Source organism: Gymnoscopelus braueri (assembly GCF_963280865.1).
Source record: "Gymnoscopelus braueri genome assembly, chromosome: 7".
Classification (NCBI taxonomy): Eukaryota; Metazoa; Chordata; class Actinopteri; order Myctophiformes; family Myctophidae; genus Gymnoscopelus; species Gymnoscopelus braueri.
Window position 1 is genome coordinate 43,208,883 of NC_137608.1, and position 14,534 is coordinate 43,223,416.

General features: G+C 41.8%; 1 protein-coding gene across 1 annotated transcript; it reads right to left on the reverse strand.

Moving 5' to 3' along the window:
- Window positions 1-349: 349 nt before the first annotated feature.
- Window positions 350-13,979, reverse strand: LOC308089050 (UDP-glucuronosyltransferase 2A1-like; the record flags this gene model as incomplete). The annotated part of the gene is made up of 12 exons (XM_080433628.1): window positions 13,325-13,979; window positions 12,372-12,520; window positions 11,024-11,155; window positions 10,507-10,594; window positions 10,118-10,337; window positions 9,135-9,377; window positions 6,128-6,849; window positions 3,276-3,424; window positions 1,456-1,587; window positions 1,286-1,373; window positions 893-1,112; window positions 350-629 (listed from the first exon to the last, which is right to left on the reverse strand). Exons 1-12 carry the CDS (start codon window positions 13,854-13,856, stop codon window positions 350-352), a joined length of 2,955 nt encoding a protein of 984 aa, XP_080289754.1. The 5' UTR covers window positions 13,857-13,979.
- Between the last annotated feature and the right edge of the window lie 555 nt (window positions 13,980-14,534).

Sequence of the window (14,534 nt, forward strand, 5' to 3'; positions counted from 1 at the left end):
AGACCATGGATTTTAGACTTTTAGGAAGCCCATTCCATATGACAGCTGCTGAGTATAAGAACTGCTCTTGCTCTTCATGCTGTTAAATTTGCATGTTACACAATCTAGAGCTCCCTCTGGTGTTATACGTGTATATGCGTGTCCCTGACCTTCACAAAATGGTTGACTAGATCCCGTGAACCATACACTTTTTCGTGTGAGATACTCTCTCCTCGACTCGAAGCCACTTTAGGCTAAGAAAATGGGCAGAAGTGCATTGATCTAAACTGCTTACAAAATGTTGAAGGAAATATCTAATCCACTATCCATTTGAAGCAGTACAAGTTGAGTGGAAGAACTTCACAATCAGTTATTCTGTTTTGTTCTTTCTCTTTAGACCACAGCACTTGGAGATGCAGAAGCTGCAGGTCTTGATGAAGAGCAGAGCTATGATCAGAGTGATGGCCAAGAGGAAGCCTATGACATCCAGACTGTGGTATTGGTACCAGGTGAGCTCATGAGCCTGCACCCTCAGGTGTTTAGCTCCTTTGTTCCTCATGGTGAACTCAATCCAGAATATCGCCTCGTCTTTAGGGCTGATAGGCCGATCGTGGTGGATCCTGGAAAGTCTCATGGCATTCTCCTTGTAGCTGAAAGCATAATGGTTAGTTTCAGGAGCACAAATATGGATCAACACACAAGGCACAAAAGGGATCTTTCTGTGCCAACAAGACATTTCATCATCTCATGATGAATTGATCGTCTTTATTTCTCTGCAAATGACATGCTTACATCAACCTAACTAGGACTGCAATTTTATCTTATTAGCAATTATTTTGTTGCACAGCTTAATCTAACACTAAAAACAAGCCGTATCTATCATTGACCCAACATGACTGCAATAAGAACTTACAATGGCTCACTGACGACTGCATTTATTCCATCCACAAGATCTTTTGTGTTCATGGAGTTGAAGTCCATGATGACTGCAGCGCCCTTTGCCTTCATATGAACCATGTTGTCTGGCTGGTCCAGGAACATCGGGATTCCCACCATAGGGATGCCATGATAAATGGCTTCATAGATGCCATTTGTGCCACCATGGGTGATAAATGCTCTGGTCTTGGTGTGTCCTTGAGGAAAAGACCAAAGCAGATCTCAGTATCTATAGTATCTATTTGCTCGAGATAGTTCTGTTTTTCAGTATTGTATGGTTGCTCAGTTAAATAATGCAATGAGTATTGGTATTGTTTCAGTCAACATTGATTTGGACCTGACAGTAATTAGAAGTCAAGTTCTTATATACCCAGTAGATCATTCTGAGGGATCCAATTGTATATTCTGGTGTTGTCCCCCAGAGTCTCTGGTTTCTCTCCACCGTATCTCCAAAGAACCTGGTAAAAAATGGCTGAACGTTACACTACTTCAGGCTGTCGGCCATGGATTGTATGTGAACAAGCTAGGCTTACGTCTCACCTTCTGTGGGATCTGAGCGAGGGCTGATGCGATGGTGTTGGCCCTCTCTGTGGTCGTGTTTTGAACAAAGGACCCCAGGGTAAACACCACAATGCCAGCATCTCCAGAACTCTGCACAAACTCCTCCATATCCTAAAGAAGTAGTCACATACAGTACCAACATGAAGCACCACACAATCTTCTTCGATATGATGTACAGTAGATCCAGTAAAAACCTGTTAGGGCTATGAACCGGACAGAAAAGTACTTTTTGGCTGGGCCTCTGCTGGCCAGCCCAAGAGACGGACATGTTTTTGTGTGACTGACAGAGTCACTGAGAGATGAAGTTCCTGCATTTGGTGGTCGGTTGGTCAGACTAACCAATTGCAGAGCAATCATCGCTCCAGGCTATGGGATGTAGTCTATCCTCGGTTGGCTTAACAACTATCTATCTGCAGATCAATCTTCACCTTTTCCCAGGTATAGTGTATATGTGGGTTGAGACAAATCTCTCTTTTCTCTCTCAATTTCATGGATATTATCACATGCACACAGTCTCTTTCCTGGGGCTACTTTATTATACCAAAAACCCAGATTTATGCCATTACCTTTCAGTTTCATGTACAATCGACTGTTAACTTGCGTAGCTGCTGAGTGGGTAGAGAGGCCGTCTGGTAATCAGAAGGTCACCAATGACACCTTCACTTTTTTCAAGTGGGATTTTCACAAAGTAAACTATGCAATTAAAACCCTTTTCTTTGTAAACAGTCAATTCCTTTATTTTTAATTCCTATCTTCTCGTGTGTGTGTGTGTGTGTGTGTGTGTGTGTGTGTGTGTGTGTGTGTGTGTGTGTGTGTGTGTGTGTGTGTGTGTGTGTGTGTGTGTGTGTGTGTGTGTGTGTGTGTGTGTGTGTGTGTGTGTGTGTGTGTGTGTGTGTGTGTGTGTGTGTGTGTGTGTGTGTGTGTGTGTGTGTGTGTGTGTGTGTGTGTTTGCCCTCACCAGGGGTGCAATGCTCACTGGACGGCCTTGCACGCCGTGCAGGAACCTATTTGACCAGGAGCGCGCTCAGGCACACGCATAGATTTAGAACGACTTTCAATTCACACTTCAACAAAGTTTACAAAGACTCCCGACTCACACCAGGGAATTAACATAGGAATGAGCCTAGATGCATATCAATTGCTATTGTGTGACCTGTAGTGTAGGTGTTTAGCGACGTGCGCGTCACGTCTTTAAAATAGAGTGCAACCACCTTCCAATTCAGCATTGCAACACTGGCCCTCACCCATCCTATTTGCTCTTTAAACGTGGCAGTTTGTGCGTAACCTTGTTGCAATTAATTTTGTTTGTTGCAGTAGTTTCAGTTTCATTCAGCACATTGTTGTGCCTCTTGATTATTTAGTTACACGTTCTGATAAAACTTGATTTAATGTGCTATAAATAGGCTATGCTTTATTTAAGGTGTGGGTGGATTGGGGTGCATGCCTAAAAACCTCTAAACTGACCACAATTTCACACATTGTCCACAATTTCCAGCCATATGCTAGGTCACCGGTTCTCAATGTTGGGTCCGGGGACCACTAGGGGGTCCAACTGGACTCTTACGAGTCTGTAACTCTCTGTGTACAAATGGACCCTTAGGGTCTCGGTTAAATTAACTCAGTTAAATTAATTCTATTAGACAGTTTAAATTGGGGTCCCAAAGTTTTAAAAAAATGCTCCATTTGTACATGCAGAGAGTTGTGGACCATTTTGGACCCCTGGTGGGTCCCGAATCAGATGTTGAGAAACAGTGTGCTAGGGTTCACCTTTCACCTACAAGAGCCTTGATTGTACTAACCTCTGGTAAAGGTTTTGCTGGTCTGCAGTGGATGCCACCAACAAACTTGAAGTTTGGGAGGAAGGGACGAGGGAAATCAAAGTCCCAATAGGTGCGCATCAGCCAGATGTCCGCTCTGCCCATCATGTCACAAAACTTGGTATCCTTGCCTGTCAAGGTGCCAAACAAATACATTTGTAAGGGTCAACAGGTGCCACCTACAGAATGTCATGGGCTCTGCAGATGTAACTTTTCTCTCACTTTAGAGAGGATTTTGGCTAATAGAATTGTTAATATCAGTTAATGATTTTAAGCCACTATGAAAAAAACAATTTATGTTTATCATGCACACAAGATAGTTAAACAATTTCCTTACTGATAGGCAATACCTTTGCTGTTCACAGTTACAGTTACTGTACAGTATATGCCAATGACTGTTAGTTACATAATGCTAGGTCATTGTTCAATGATAAGATTTGCAAATGATGTGGCTCTGCTATAGATCTACTATTTTATTTAATTGTTTGCTTACAACAACATGCCCAAAATAGGGACACCAGGGTTGAATTACAGAGCTGAGAATAACCACTTCTATAGCCACCGTTAAATAATTCATTTGAAACGCAAAGAAAACTAAAGAAATTATGATTGAAAACTGATTGAAAAAAAAAAGATCGGAAACTCCCCTCTCTCTCTCTAAATGGTTAAGGAAAGTCAGAAGTTTTAATGTGGAAAGAACTGTGCTCACAAGATCTGCATTCAGAGTATTGACCTTTTTATTCCGTGATTGGGGTGAGGGAGCATCGTCTGTACAAAACCAGAACAAACTGTATGTTTGCAGATTTTGTTTACTCCTGGGGCACTCCTTATCTACATTTATGCGTTAGAAACCAAAACCAGCATGGCCTGCGTTCTAACAATACATAACAGATGTTGATCAAGAGGTAGAATGGAATAAGGTAAAATAACCCATTTAGACCTGGAAACCTTACTGTATACATTGTTGTACCTTTCAAGCCAGGAACACCTCTGTGTGTAGTTTCTGCTATATACACTATCAACATATAATTAGTTTAGACTTTTTTGAATAAAAATGTGATGTTTTTCAGAAAACTTAGGTCAGGATGTAGAAGGCGTTTTTTAGAATCGGTCTCAGGTCTAAATGGGATGAATTATTTATAAATATGCTACCCCTTATCTTTGAAAGATTAGCAGAAGGACCTGAAGTTATCAGAGCTTGAGATTGAGAAATTAGTACTGTTTGACGAAGTGATTGCTTTTAAATTGTCAACTGCACCTATTTTTGTATTTTAACTACTTAAGTTCTTGACCCTGTTTTGCATTTTAACCGTATATAGTGTTCACTTGGTTGTTCTAACAGTGTTCATGCTGCTCTCTTGGCCCAGTCACTCTTGGAAAAAAGATTTTAATCTCAATGAGAATTTTACCTGATTAAAGGATATCATATGAAACTGGATAGTGTTAAACTGTCAGTATTAAGGTCACAGACCAGCTCAGTGGCCTTGCGGTTAGAGTGTCCGTCCTGAAGTGGTGGAAAGTAACTAAGTACATTTACTCAAGTACTGTACTTAAGTACAATTGTGAGGTATTATTTACTTTACTAAAATATTTCCAATTATCAATACTTTTACCTCTACCCCACTACATCTCAGAGGCAAATATTGTACTTTTACTCCACTACAATTATTTGACTAATTTAGTTATTAGTTACTTTGTAGATGTTGATTATTATTACCAAACATACATTAACCACTTCAGCCCTATATATATATATATATACTTTGGCTATTTGAAAATAGACAATCTACAAGCCCACATGACGTTGCGGTGCGATGCATTGTGAGCTTGTAGATCTGCTATTTTCTATATAGAGAGTTTTTATACATTTTATACATAGAACTTGTGAAACAGGACATTCTGCATAATGAGTACTTTTGGTACTTGTAGTAAAGTAACTACTAAAGTAAATCTTTAATACCAGACTTTTACTTTAAGTTCTACATTGCAGTATTGATACTTTTATTTAAGAAAAGGTGCTTTTACCACCACTGCCGTCCTGAGATTGGGAGGTCGTGGTTCGATCCCCGGTCGGGTCATACCAAAGATTCAAAAAAATGGGACCCAATGCCTCCCTGCTCGGCACTCAGCATCAGGGGTTGGATTGGGGTTAAAGGGATACTTCACTTTTGGGCCGGGGACACATTTAAAAAAAATATTAAAAATAAATGAAAAAAGTTATGGAAAATTCATGGCCCCCTCACACATTAGTAGGACACTGCGTGTCGTGAGGGGGCCATGAATTTTCCATAACTTTTTTCATTTATTTTTAATATTTTTTTTAAATGTGTCCCCGGCCCGAAAGTGAAGTATCCCTTTAAGTCTCTGCGACATACTACATAAACAGGAGATAGGCTCCTGCCCATGGCTCGGCAAGGCTTACTTATTAAGGTCACAAGATCATAGCAGATCCATTGCGCCCTCTATGGTCTGAATAGCACCTTTTACCTTCATGGTTAAGGAATAGCCCAGGATGCAGACTATAAGAGGCATCACATCCCACACTCTAAACAAGCTCTCATCACATGGTCTGAATTTGGCACTTTCCTGAACTTGCATTTGATGTCCTTTATTGATCCAAATTATGCTTTTTATGATATTTTTATGTTTTATGTTGTAGTATGTGCTGTCCTCTGTAGTTGTTGTTTTTTATATTCTTTTATAATCTTTGTGCAATGCAATTTCCCTAGGCCTAGAGGCAGTGAATGTTTCATTCATTCATTTCTAGCCCTGAAGGCATATTAACTGCATGTTGAAATTACCAATCTAACTGTACAATTAGCCCAGTCACTCACCTCTGATTTCAGTGTAATAAGTATTAAGGTCTTGCCAAAGATAGTACGCTAGCAGGTCCTGAGAGGCATAGAAGAGAAAGTTCAACAGCCTCTCTGAGAAGCTCATCTGGTCGGTCAGTTTGACCATGGCACCAGGGACGTAGGACGGCGGTGCAGGGAGTTGACCACACAGCCTCTCCCAGGTGTGGGCCATGGAAAAGCGCAGGGTGAAGACCAGGGGAACATCCAACATTTCAGCCACAAGTTCGCTGCCAGCGTAGATTGGGTCAGCCAGCAGAAGGTCATACTTAGCGTCCTTCAGCTTCGTCATGACAGCATCCGATTTCAGCAGACCATCCAAGTAAACCAAAGCAAACTCCACATCTGTCTTCATCTGTCTTGTAAATCGGTTGAAGACCTGGAGGTAGTTCAGGTGGTCCATCTCATACATGAAGAAGTTAAGGAACTCTTTGAAGACCTCTTCCACGCTCTCCTTGGATAGTGAGATGTTGAAGGGCTCATAGTGGAAGCGTGAATTCTCGCTGGCCTTCATGTACAGGGAGGCGCTGGGAACCAGCACAGTGACCTGGTGTCCCCTGTCCACCAGAGACTCCAGCACGGTCTTAAGGTTGATCCAGTGGCTGCCCTCTGTGTACCACACCAAAATGTTGCCACCGCTTGCATTCCCTGCTATGCATGCCGCCAGCAGCACCCACACAGACACGCATCGACCCAACCGCATGCTGATCGTTTGTGAGCAAATCAGTTGGGCCTGAACCTTTGTAAACTATGCTCATGCACGAGAAATCATTAACTTGTGTTTCCGATTTTTTTGCAGTTTGTGCACAATATAACACAGATAACGCACCCACCTTTTGGTGGTATTGGTGAAGGCTTTGAAGTCCACTTACAATATAAATGCAGTACAATATCCTTTAACTTGATATAGATGAACCCCCTAATATGAAAATGTATGTTTTGTATTGGTGACAAATGCAGATTGACATGCAGATGCAGTATATTCTGCTATATGTGATATTATCATTTTCAAGAAAATTTTAACATAATGTACTGTAAGATAGAATAGTCCCCACTCCTTGGGGTGTTTCTTGTCACTGTATATGTGTATATATGTATATCGTATATAAATTCACATATGTGAAATTTGTCCTCATTTACCCATCCTATAACAACTAGGAGCAGTGAGCAGCCATTCTACGGCACTCTGGAGCAATTGGTGGAGTCTTGCTCAGGGACACAGATCGACACATTGCTGACCTGGCCTGGAATCAAACCTGGGACAACCAGGGCCTCTGGCTTCCCAGGAAGGCTCACTAACCACTCAGCTATGGCCATACTTTTTTATGGTAAAAGGTAGCCTATAAGGGCTTTAAAGTCCACATACAGTTCGTACATTTTGAAGAGAATACATAACATAATAAAGATTTTTTTTAATTACAATAATGAGTTGTAGTAGTAGTAGTTGTAGTAGTGAAAGATTGACTCAAAAGTGGTGAAATTAGCTGAATGCACTTTGGCACACTGCCTGTGTGTGTGTGACACCTGACCCGAAAGAGAAAAACATGTCTTCACCTTTTTCACCTCGTGTGTGTGTGTGTGTGTGTGTGTGTGTGTGTGTGTGTGTGTGTGTGTGTGTGTGTGTGTGTGTGTGTGTGTGTGTGTGTGTGTGTGTGTGTGTGTGTGTGTGTGTGTGTGTGTGTGTGTGTGTGTGTGTGTGTGTGTGTGTGTGTGTGTGTGTGTGTGCGCGCATGCACAAAGGTCCTTGCGTAGTCATGTGTGATACAGCCAGCATCGAGTGTTTGTACTACTGTACTCTGTACCGTATGAGTGTCAATGAAATGAGCCTAAATCTAAATGGAACTAGAAAGGTGTGCTCAGTAGAGTGTAGATCTCCTGTAGGAGGGGCACCCTATAGCCTGGTGTGTGGGGCTGCAACTATTGATTATTTTCTGATAGCGATTATTCAATCTATTACTTCTCTGATTAATATAATAAACGAAGTGTGTTGTTTCAATATAATATAATATATATATATCATATACATATATATATATATATATATGTATATATATATATATATCATATACATATATATATATATATATATATATATGTATATATATATATATGTACATATATATATATATATATATATATATATATATATATATATATATATATATATATATATATATATATATGTATGTATATGTATATGTGTATATATATATATATATATATATATATATATATATATATATATATATATATATATATATATATATATATATATATACACATACACACACATATATATATATATATATATGTGTGTGTGTGTGTGTGTGTGTGTGTGTGTGTATATATATGTATATATGTGTATGCAGTGTGTCATACAAAAAGGTATGAAAACAGACGATCTACAAGCTCATGACGCATGACAGGTATGTTATCATGATACAACTCCCCGCAACCAGGGCAAATACAGGCTATATGGTGTATAATTCCCCGCACCCAGGGCTAATACACCATGTAACGTCTCGTACCCAGGGCAAATAAAGGCTGGTTATAGTGGTACATCTCCCCGCACCCAGGGAAAATACTGCCTGGGTATGTTGATATGGGGTATAACCCCCCACACCCAGGGAAAATACAGGTTGGGTATGTTGATATGCTGATATAACCCCCCACACACAGGGCAAATACAGGCTGGGTATGTTGATATGGTGATATAACCCCCCACACCCAGGGCAAATAAATGCTGGGTTTGTTGATATTTGAGAAGTTGTCTGGATGTATACTGTATATTGTGTAAGCACAGAGTTTCTGGTCAGTTCACAATTTAAATGAAAGGGATAGCATGTCATTTACAAGTGCATTGATACAGAGTTGACCAAATGTTGAAGGAAATATCTAATCCACTATCCATTGGAAGCAGTTCAAGTTGAGTGGAAGAGCTTGTATCACTAGTTATTCTGTTTTTCTCTTTCTCTTTAGACCACAGCACTTGGAGATGCAGAAGCTACAGGTCTTGATGAAGAGCAGAGCTATGATCACAGTGATGGCCAAGAGGAAGCCTATGACATCCAGACTGTGGTATTGGTACCAGGTGAGCTCATGAGCCTGCACCCTCAGGTGTTTAGCTCCTTTGTTCCTCATGGTGAACTCAATCCAGAATATCGCCTCGTCTTTAGGGCTGATAGGCCGATCGTGGTGGATCCTGGAGAGTCGCATGGCATTCTCCTTGTAGCTGAAACACACAAGGCACAATATGAATCATAGGAAACATTTCACCCTCTCAGACATGATCCTCTTTATTTGCCTGCAACTACATGCTTACTGGCAACACGAGTTGCCAGGTTCTGGAAGAAACAAGCAACCAGTGTTAAATCGTTCGCCATTGACGGCAGCCTCGCAGATAGTTTCAACGCATGTTTGACTATCATGAGACTCTACTATCAATACTAGTAGAGAAAAAAACAACTTTGCGTCGGTTATAATAGACGAATTTCCCTTACCCACGCGCTCCCATTATGACAACGGAGGGGGTTTAAAAAATGACGACAGGGGAATATATGGAAAAAAAGAACGCCACTTTTCACGTCGCTAGGTGAGTAACGAGGCATCAAAGATAACACTTAATTTGTCCGGAATTCTCCTTTAACCCCTAATTGCTCACAGGTTCTCATTGGAAACAAGACCGCAAGGACTTAATTGAACGACCTGTTTAAAAAAGGAATTATCCTTAACCTGGTTTCCTGTGCAAGTGCTGACATTTTTACCACTGCAGGCGGGCTCTGTGGAGAGACAAGTCGTGGTTGCTCCACCACGACAATGCACCTGCAGGCTCTGTCTCTTGGTTTCCGGATCATACTGGAAGGGTTAAGGTTAGGGTTTGGGTAACCCTTGCCCTAACCCAATTTAACCAGGGAAATTGATTATTGTAAGTAACAGCCTGGACCAGATGCACAGAGTGAGATGAGAACTTACAATGGCTCACTGACGACTGCATTTATTCCATCCACAAGATCTTTCGTGTTCATGGAGTTGAAGTCCACAATGACTGCAGCGCCCTTTGCCTTCATATGAACCATGTTGTCCGGCTGGTCCATGAACATCGGGATTCCCACCATAGGGACACCATGATAAATGGCTTCATAGACGCCATTTGCGCCACCATGGGTGATAAATGCTCTGGTCTTGGTGTGTCCTTGAGGAAAAGACCAAAGCAGATCTCAGTATCTATAGGATTTGCTCAAGATAGTTCTGTTTTTCAGTATTGTATGGTTGCTCAGTTAAATAATGCAATGAGTATTGGTATTCTTTCAGTCAACATTGATTTGGACCTGACAGTAATTAGAAGTCAAGTTCTTATATACCCAGTAGATCATTCTGAGGGATCCAATTGTATATTCTGGTGTTGTCCCCCAGAGTCTCTGGTTTCTCTCCACCGTATCTCCAAAGAACCTGGTAAAAATGGCAAAATGTTACACTACACTATAGAATGCAACAGTACGATTGGAAAACCAGTCAGATTGAAAAAGGTGCACTCGGTTTCACCGACAGAGGCACACCGCCTGAAGGTGACTTGAGCCACGAGAGGTACCGCCGAGCGAGCTTAGGCGAGCGAGTAGCCGTGCAGAGCGTTGTGAAGTCACCTTCAGCCGACTCATCGCATAATGAAGTTATGTCCCGATAGGGACAGAATCGTACTTCATTGTCCCCCCAAGTCTCTGTACCTCAGAGACGTCATTTCTTTTTTTGAAGAAATGACGCGGGGGAGCTCGGGAGGTGAACTAAAAAACAAGCACTCCTTTTTCAATCCGACTGTTTTTTCAATCATACTGTAACATATATACTTAGATTGTGCTGTATGTGAACTGGCTTACGTCTCACCTTCTGTGGGATCTGAGCAAGGGCTGATGCGATGATGTTGGCCCTCTCTGTGGTCGTGTTTTGAACAAAGGACCCCAGGGTAAACACCACAATGCCAGCATCTCCAGAACTCTGCACAAACTCCTCCATATCCTAAAGAAGTACCAACATGAAGCAACACACAATGTTCTTAGATATGATGTACAGTAGATACAGTAAAAGCCTGTTAGTGCCATCAGTGCTTTTTAGCTGGACCAGCAGAGCCAGCCCAAGAGACGGACATGTCTTTGTGTGACTGACGGAGTCACTGAGTGATGGAGTTGCAGCATTTGATGGTTGGTTGGTCAGACTAACCAATTGCAGAGCAATCATTGCTAGAGGTTATGGGATGTAGTCAATCCTCCTCGGTTGGCCTAACAACTATCCAACTGCAGATCACAGTCTCTTTCCTGGGGGTACTTTATTATACCAAAACTCAATCTGCATGGTCTGCCACCTTTCTGTGTAAATGCCATGCCATGTGATATGCTGCTCAGCACACTTTATCAATAAATATAACTAGGACTAATATATAAAATTGCAGTTGAACATTTTGTATGCAGGAATTAACATTATAGACACTTCTTAGGGATTCCCAGCTCGCAGTGGGGTGTGCGCACGTCTTTATAGGGGTGCAGAGAGGAAAACTGTAATGGTGGTTTAATGGTTGTAATAATTACACCATTACACTATATGTTTTTCAAGTGGGAGTTTTCACAAAGTAAAAACAGGCAATTAAAAACATTTCCTTTGTAAAAATGTAATTACACATTTTAATTTGAAATAAAAAATGCACATTTTAATTATTCAATGAACGTATCCAAGAAACGCTTGATTGACTTAAATGTTACTATTTTCTTTAATGTCAGCTGAAATCAAGACTGCATTTTCCCCCATCTTCTCTCTCTGTGTGTGTGTGTGTGTGTGTGTGTGTGTGTGTGTGTGTGTGTGTGTGTGTGTGTGTGTGCGTGTGCGTGTGCGTGCGTGCGTGCGTGCGTGCGTGCGTGCGTGCGTGCGTGCGTGTTGCCCTCTAAAGAGGATGGGTGCATCCTCTTTGCTCTTTAATGTGCTGCTCTTTTGATGCCTTTAATGTGGCTTTAAAAATAGGCTATGTTGCTGTGGGGGTATGCCTAAAATGTTTGGGAACAGCTAAACTGCCCACAAAACCAAATTTGGTTCCATTTGTACATTCTAATAAGAGTTAAGTTAACAAAGAATTTTGCAGTTGAGATAGGGGTCCATTTGTACCCCTGGTGGGTCCCAGACCAGATGTTGAGAAACAGTGTGCTAGGGTTCACCTTTCACCTACAAGAGCCTTGATTGTACTAACCTCTGGTAAAGGTTTTGCTGGTCTGCAGTGGATGCCACCAACAAACTTGAAGTTTGGGAGGAAGGGACGAGGGAAATCAAAGTCCCAATAGGTGCGCATCAGCCAGATGTCTGCTCTGCCCATCATGTCACAAAACTTAGTATCCTTGCCTGTCAAGGTGCCAAAAAATAAATGACAGTCATTTGTAAAGGGTCAGGATGGTAACCTATGTCATTGGTTCTGCAGATGTAACTGTTTTCTCTCACTTTAGGATCTTTAGCTATTTACATTAAATTGTTAATATCGGTGATATGATTTTAAGACACTATGAAACAATTTATTCTGTTATGTTCATCATACACACATACATTTCCGTACTGAGAGGCAACACCTTTGCTGTTCACAGCTACTGTATATACCAATGACTGTTGGTTTAACGATAGATAATGGTAGATCATGATGTGGCTCTGCTATAAGAGTTTTGAAAATGTTTGCCTCCAGCAAAATGCCCTGGTGTTGACTGGTGTTAAATAATGTATATATTTTAAACACAAAGAAAACTAAAAACATTTTAATTGAACGGACCCCCCCCCCCCCCCCTCATTCAATGGTTAAGGAAAGTCAGAAGTTTTAATGTGGAGAGAACTGTGCTGACTCGGTTTTACAAGATCTGCATTCAGAGTATTGACCCTTTTTATTTTGTTAAACTGGACGGCAGTACGGTCACAAGATCATAGCAGATCCATTCTCTCTATGGTCTGAATATGCACCTTTACCTTCATGGTTTTTTTATTTTATTTTATAATCTTTTTGCAAAGTACTTTCCCCTAGAGGCATTAAAGGTTTCATTCATTCATTTCATTCATTTTGCATGTCCCTTCCTTTCATGGCTCTCGTGCCTAGCCTTGAATGCATATTAACTGCATGTTGAAATTACCAATCCCCAATTAGTAGCAATTAGCCAAGCTCCTCACCTCTGACCTCAGTGTAATAAGTATTAAGGTCTTGCCAAAGATAGTACGCTAGCAGGTCCTGAGAGGCATAGAAGAGAAAGTTCAACAGCCTCTCTGAGAAGCTCATCTGGTCGGTCAGTTTGACCATGGCACCAGGGACGTAGGACGGCGGTGCAGGGAGTTGACCACACAGCCTCTCCCAGGTGTGGGCCATGGAAAAGCGCAGGGTGAAGACCAGGGGAACGTCCAACATTTCAGCCACAAGTTCGCTGCCAGGGTAGATGGGGTCAGCCAGCAGAAGGTCGTACTTTGCGTCCTTCAGCTTCGCTATGACGCTGTCTGATTTCAGCAGACCATCCAAGTAATACAAAGCATACTGATTGTTTGTCTTCATCAAATTTGTAAATCGGTTGAAGACCTGGAGGTAGTTCAGGTGGTCCAAATCATACATGAAGAAGTTAAGGAACTCTTTGAAGACCTCTTCCAAGCTCTCCATGGAGACTGTGATGTTGAAAGGCTCATAGTGGAAGCGTGAATTCTCGCTGGCCTTCATGTACAGGGAAGTGCTGGGAACCAGCACAGTGACCTGGTGTCCCCTGTCCACCAGAGACTCCAATACAGTCTTAAGGTTGATCCAGTGGCTGCCCTCGGTGTACCACACCAAAATGTTGCCACCGCTTGCATTCCCTGCGATGCATGCTGCCAGCAGCACCCACACAGACACGCATCGACCGAACCGCATGCTGATCTTTTGTGAGCAAGTAGTTGGGGCCTGAACCTTGGCAAACTATGCTTATGCACGAGAAATCATTAACTTGAGACATGTGAACTCTGATTTGCTGCGGCAGTTTGTACATGTAACACAGATAACGCACCCACCTGTTGGTGGTATTGATGAGGGCTTTGAAGTCCACTTACAGTATGAATAAGTTATAGTACACTATCTAACTTGATGTAGAGGAACCACTATTATGGAAAATGTTTCCTTTCTATGTTTTGTATTGGGACAAATGCAGATGGACATGCATGCAGGCCATAGCTGAGTGGTTGGTGAGCCTGTCTGGGGAGCCAGAGCCCCTGGTTGTCCCATGTATGATTCCAGAGCAGCAATGTGTTGATGTGCGTCCCTGAGCAAGATTCTGAACCCCTAATTGCTCCCCAAGCGCCATACAATGGCTGCTCACTGCTCATAGTGATTATAGGCTGGGTAAATGCAGAGGACAAATTTCAC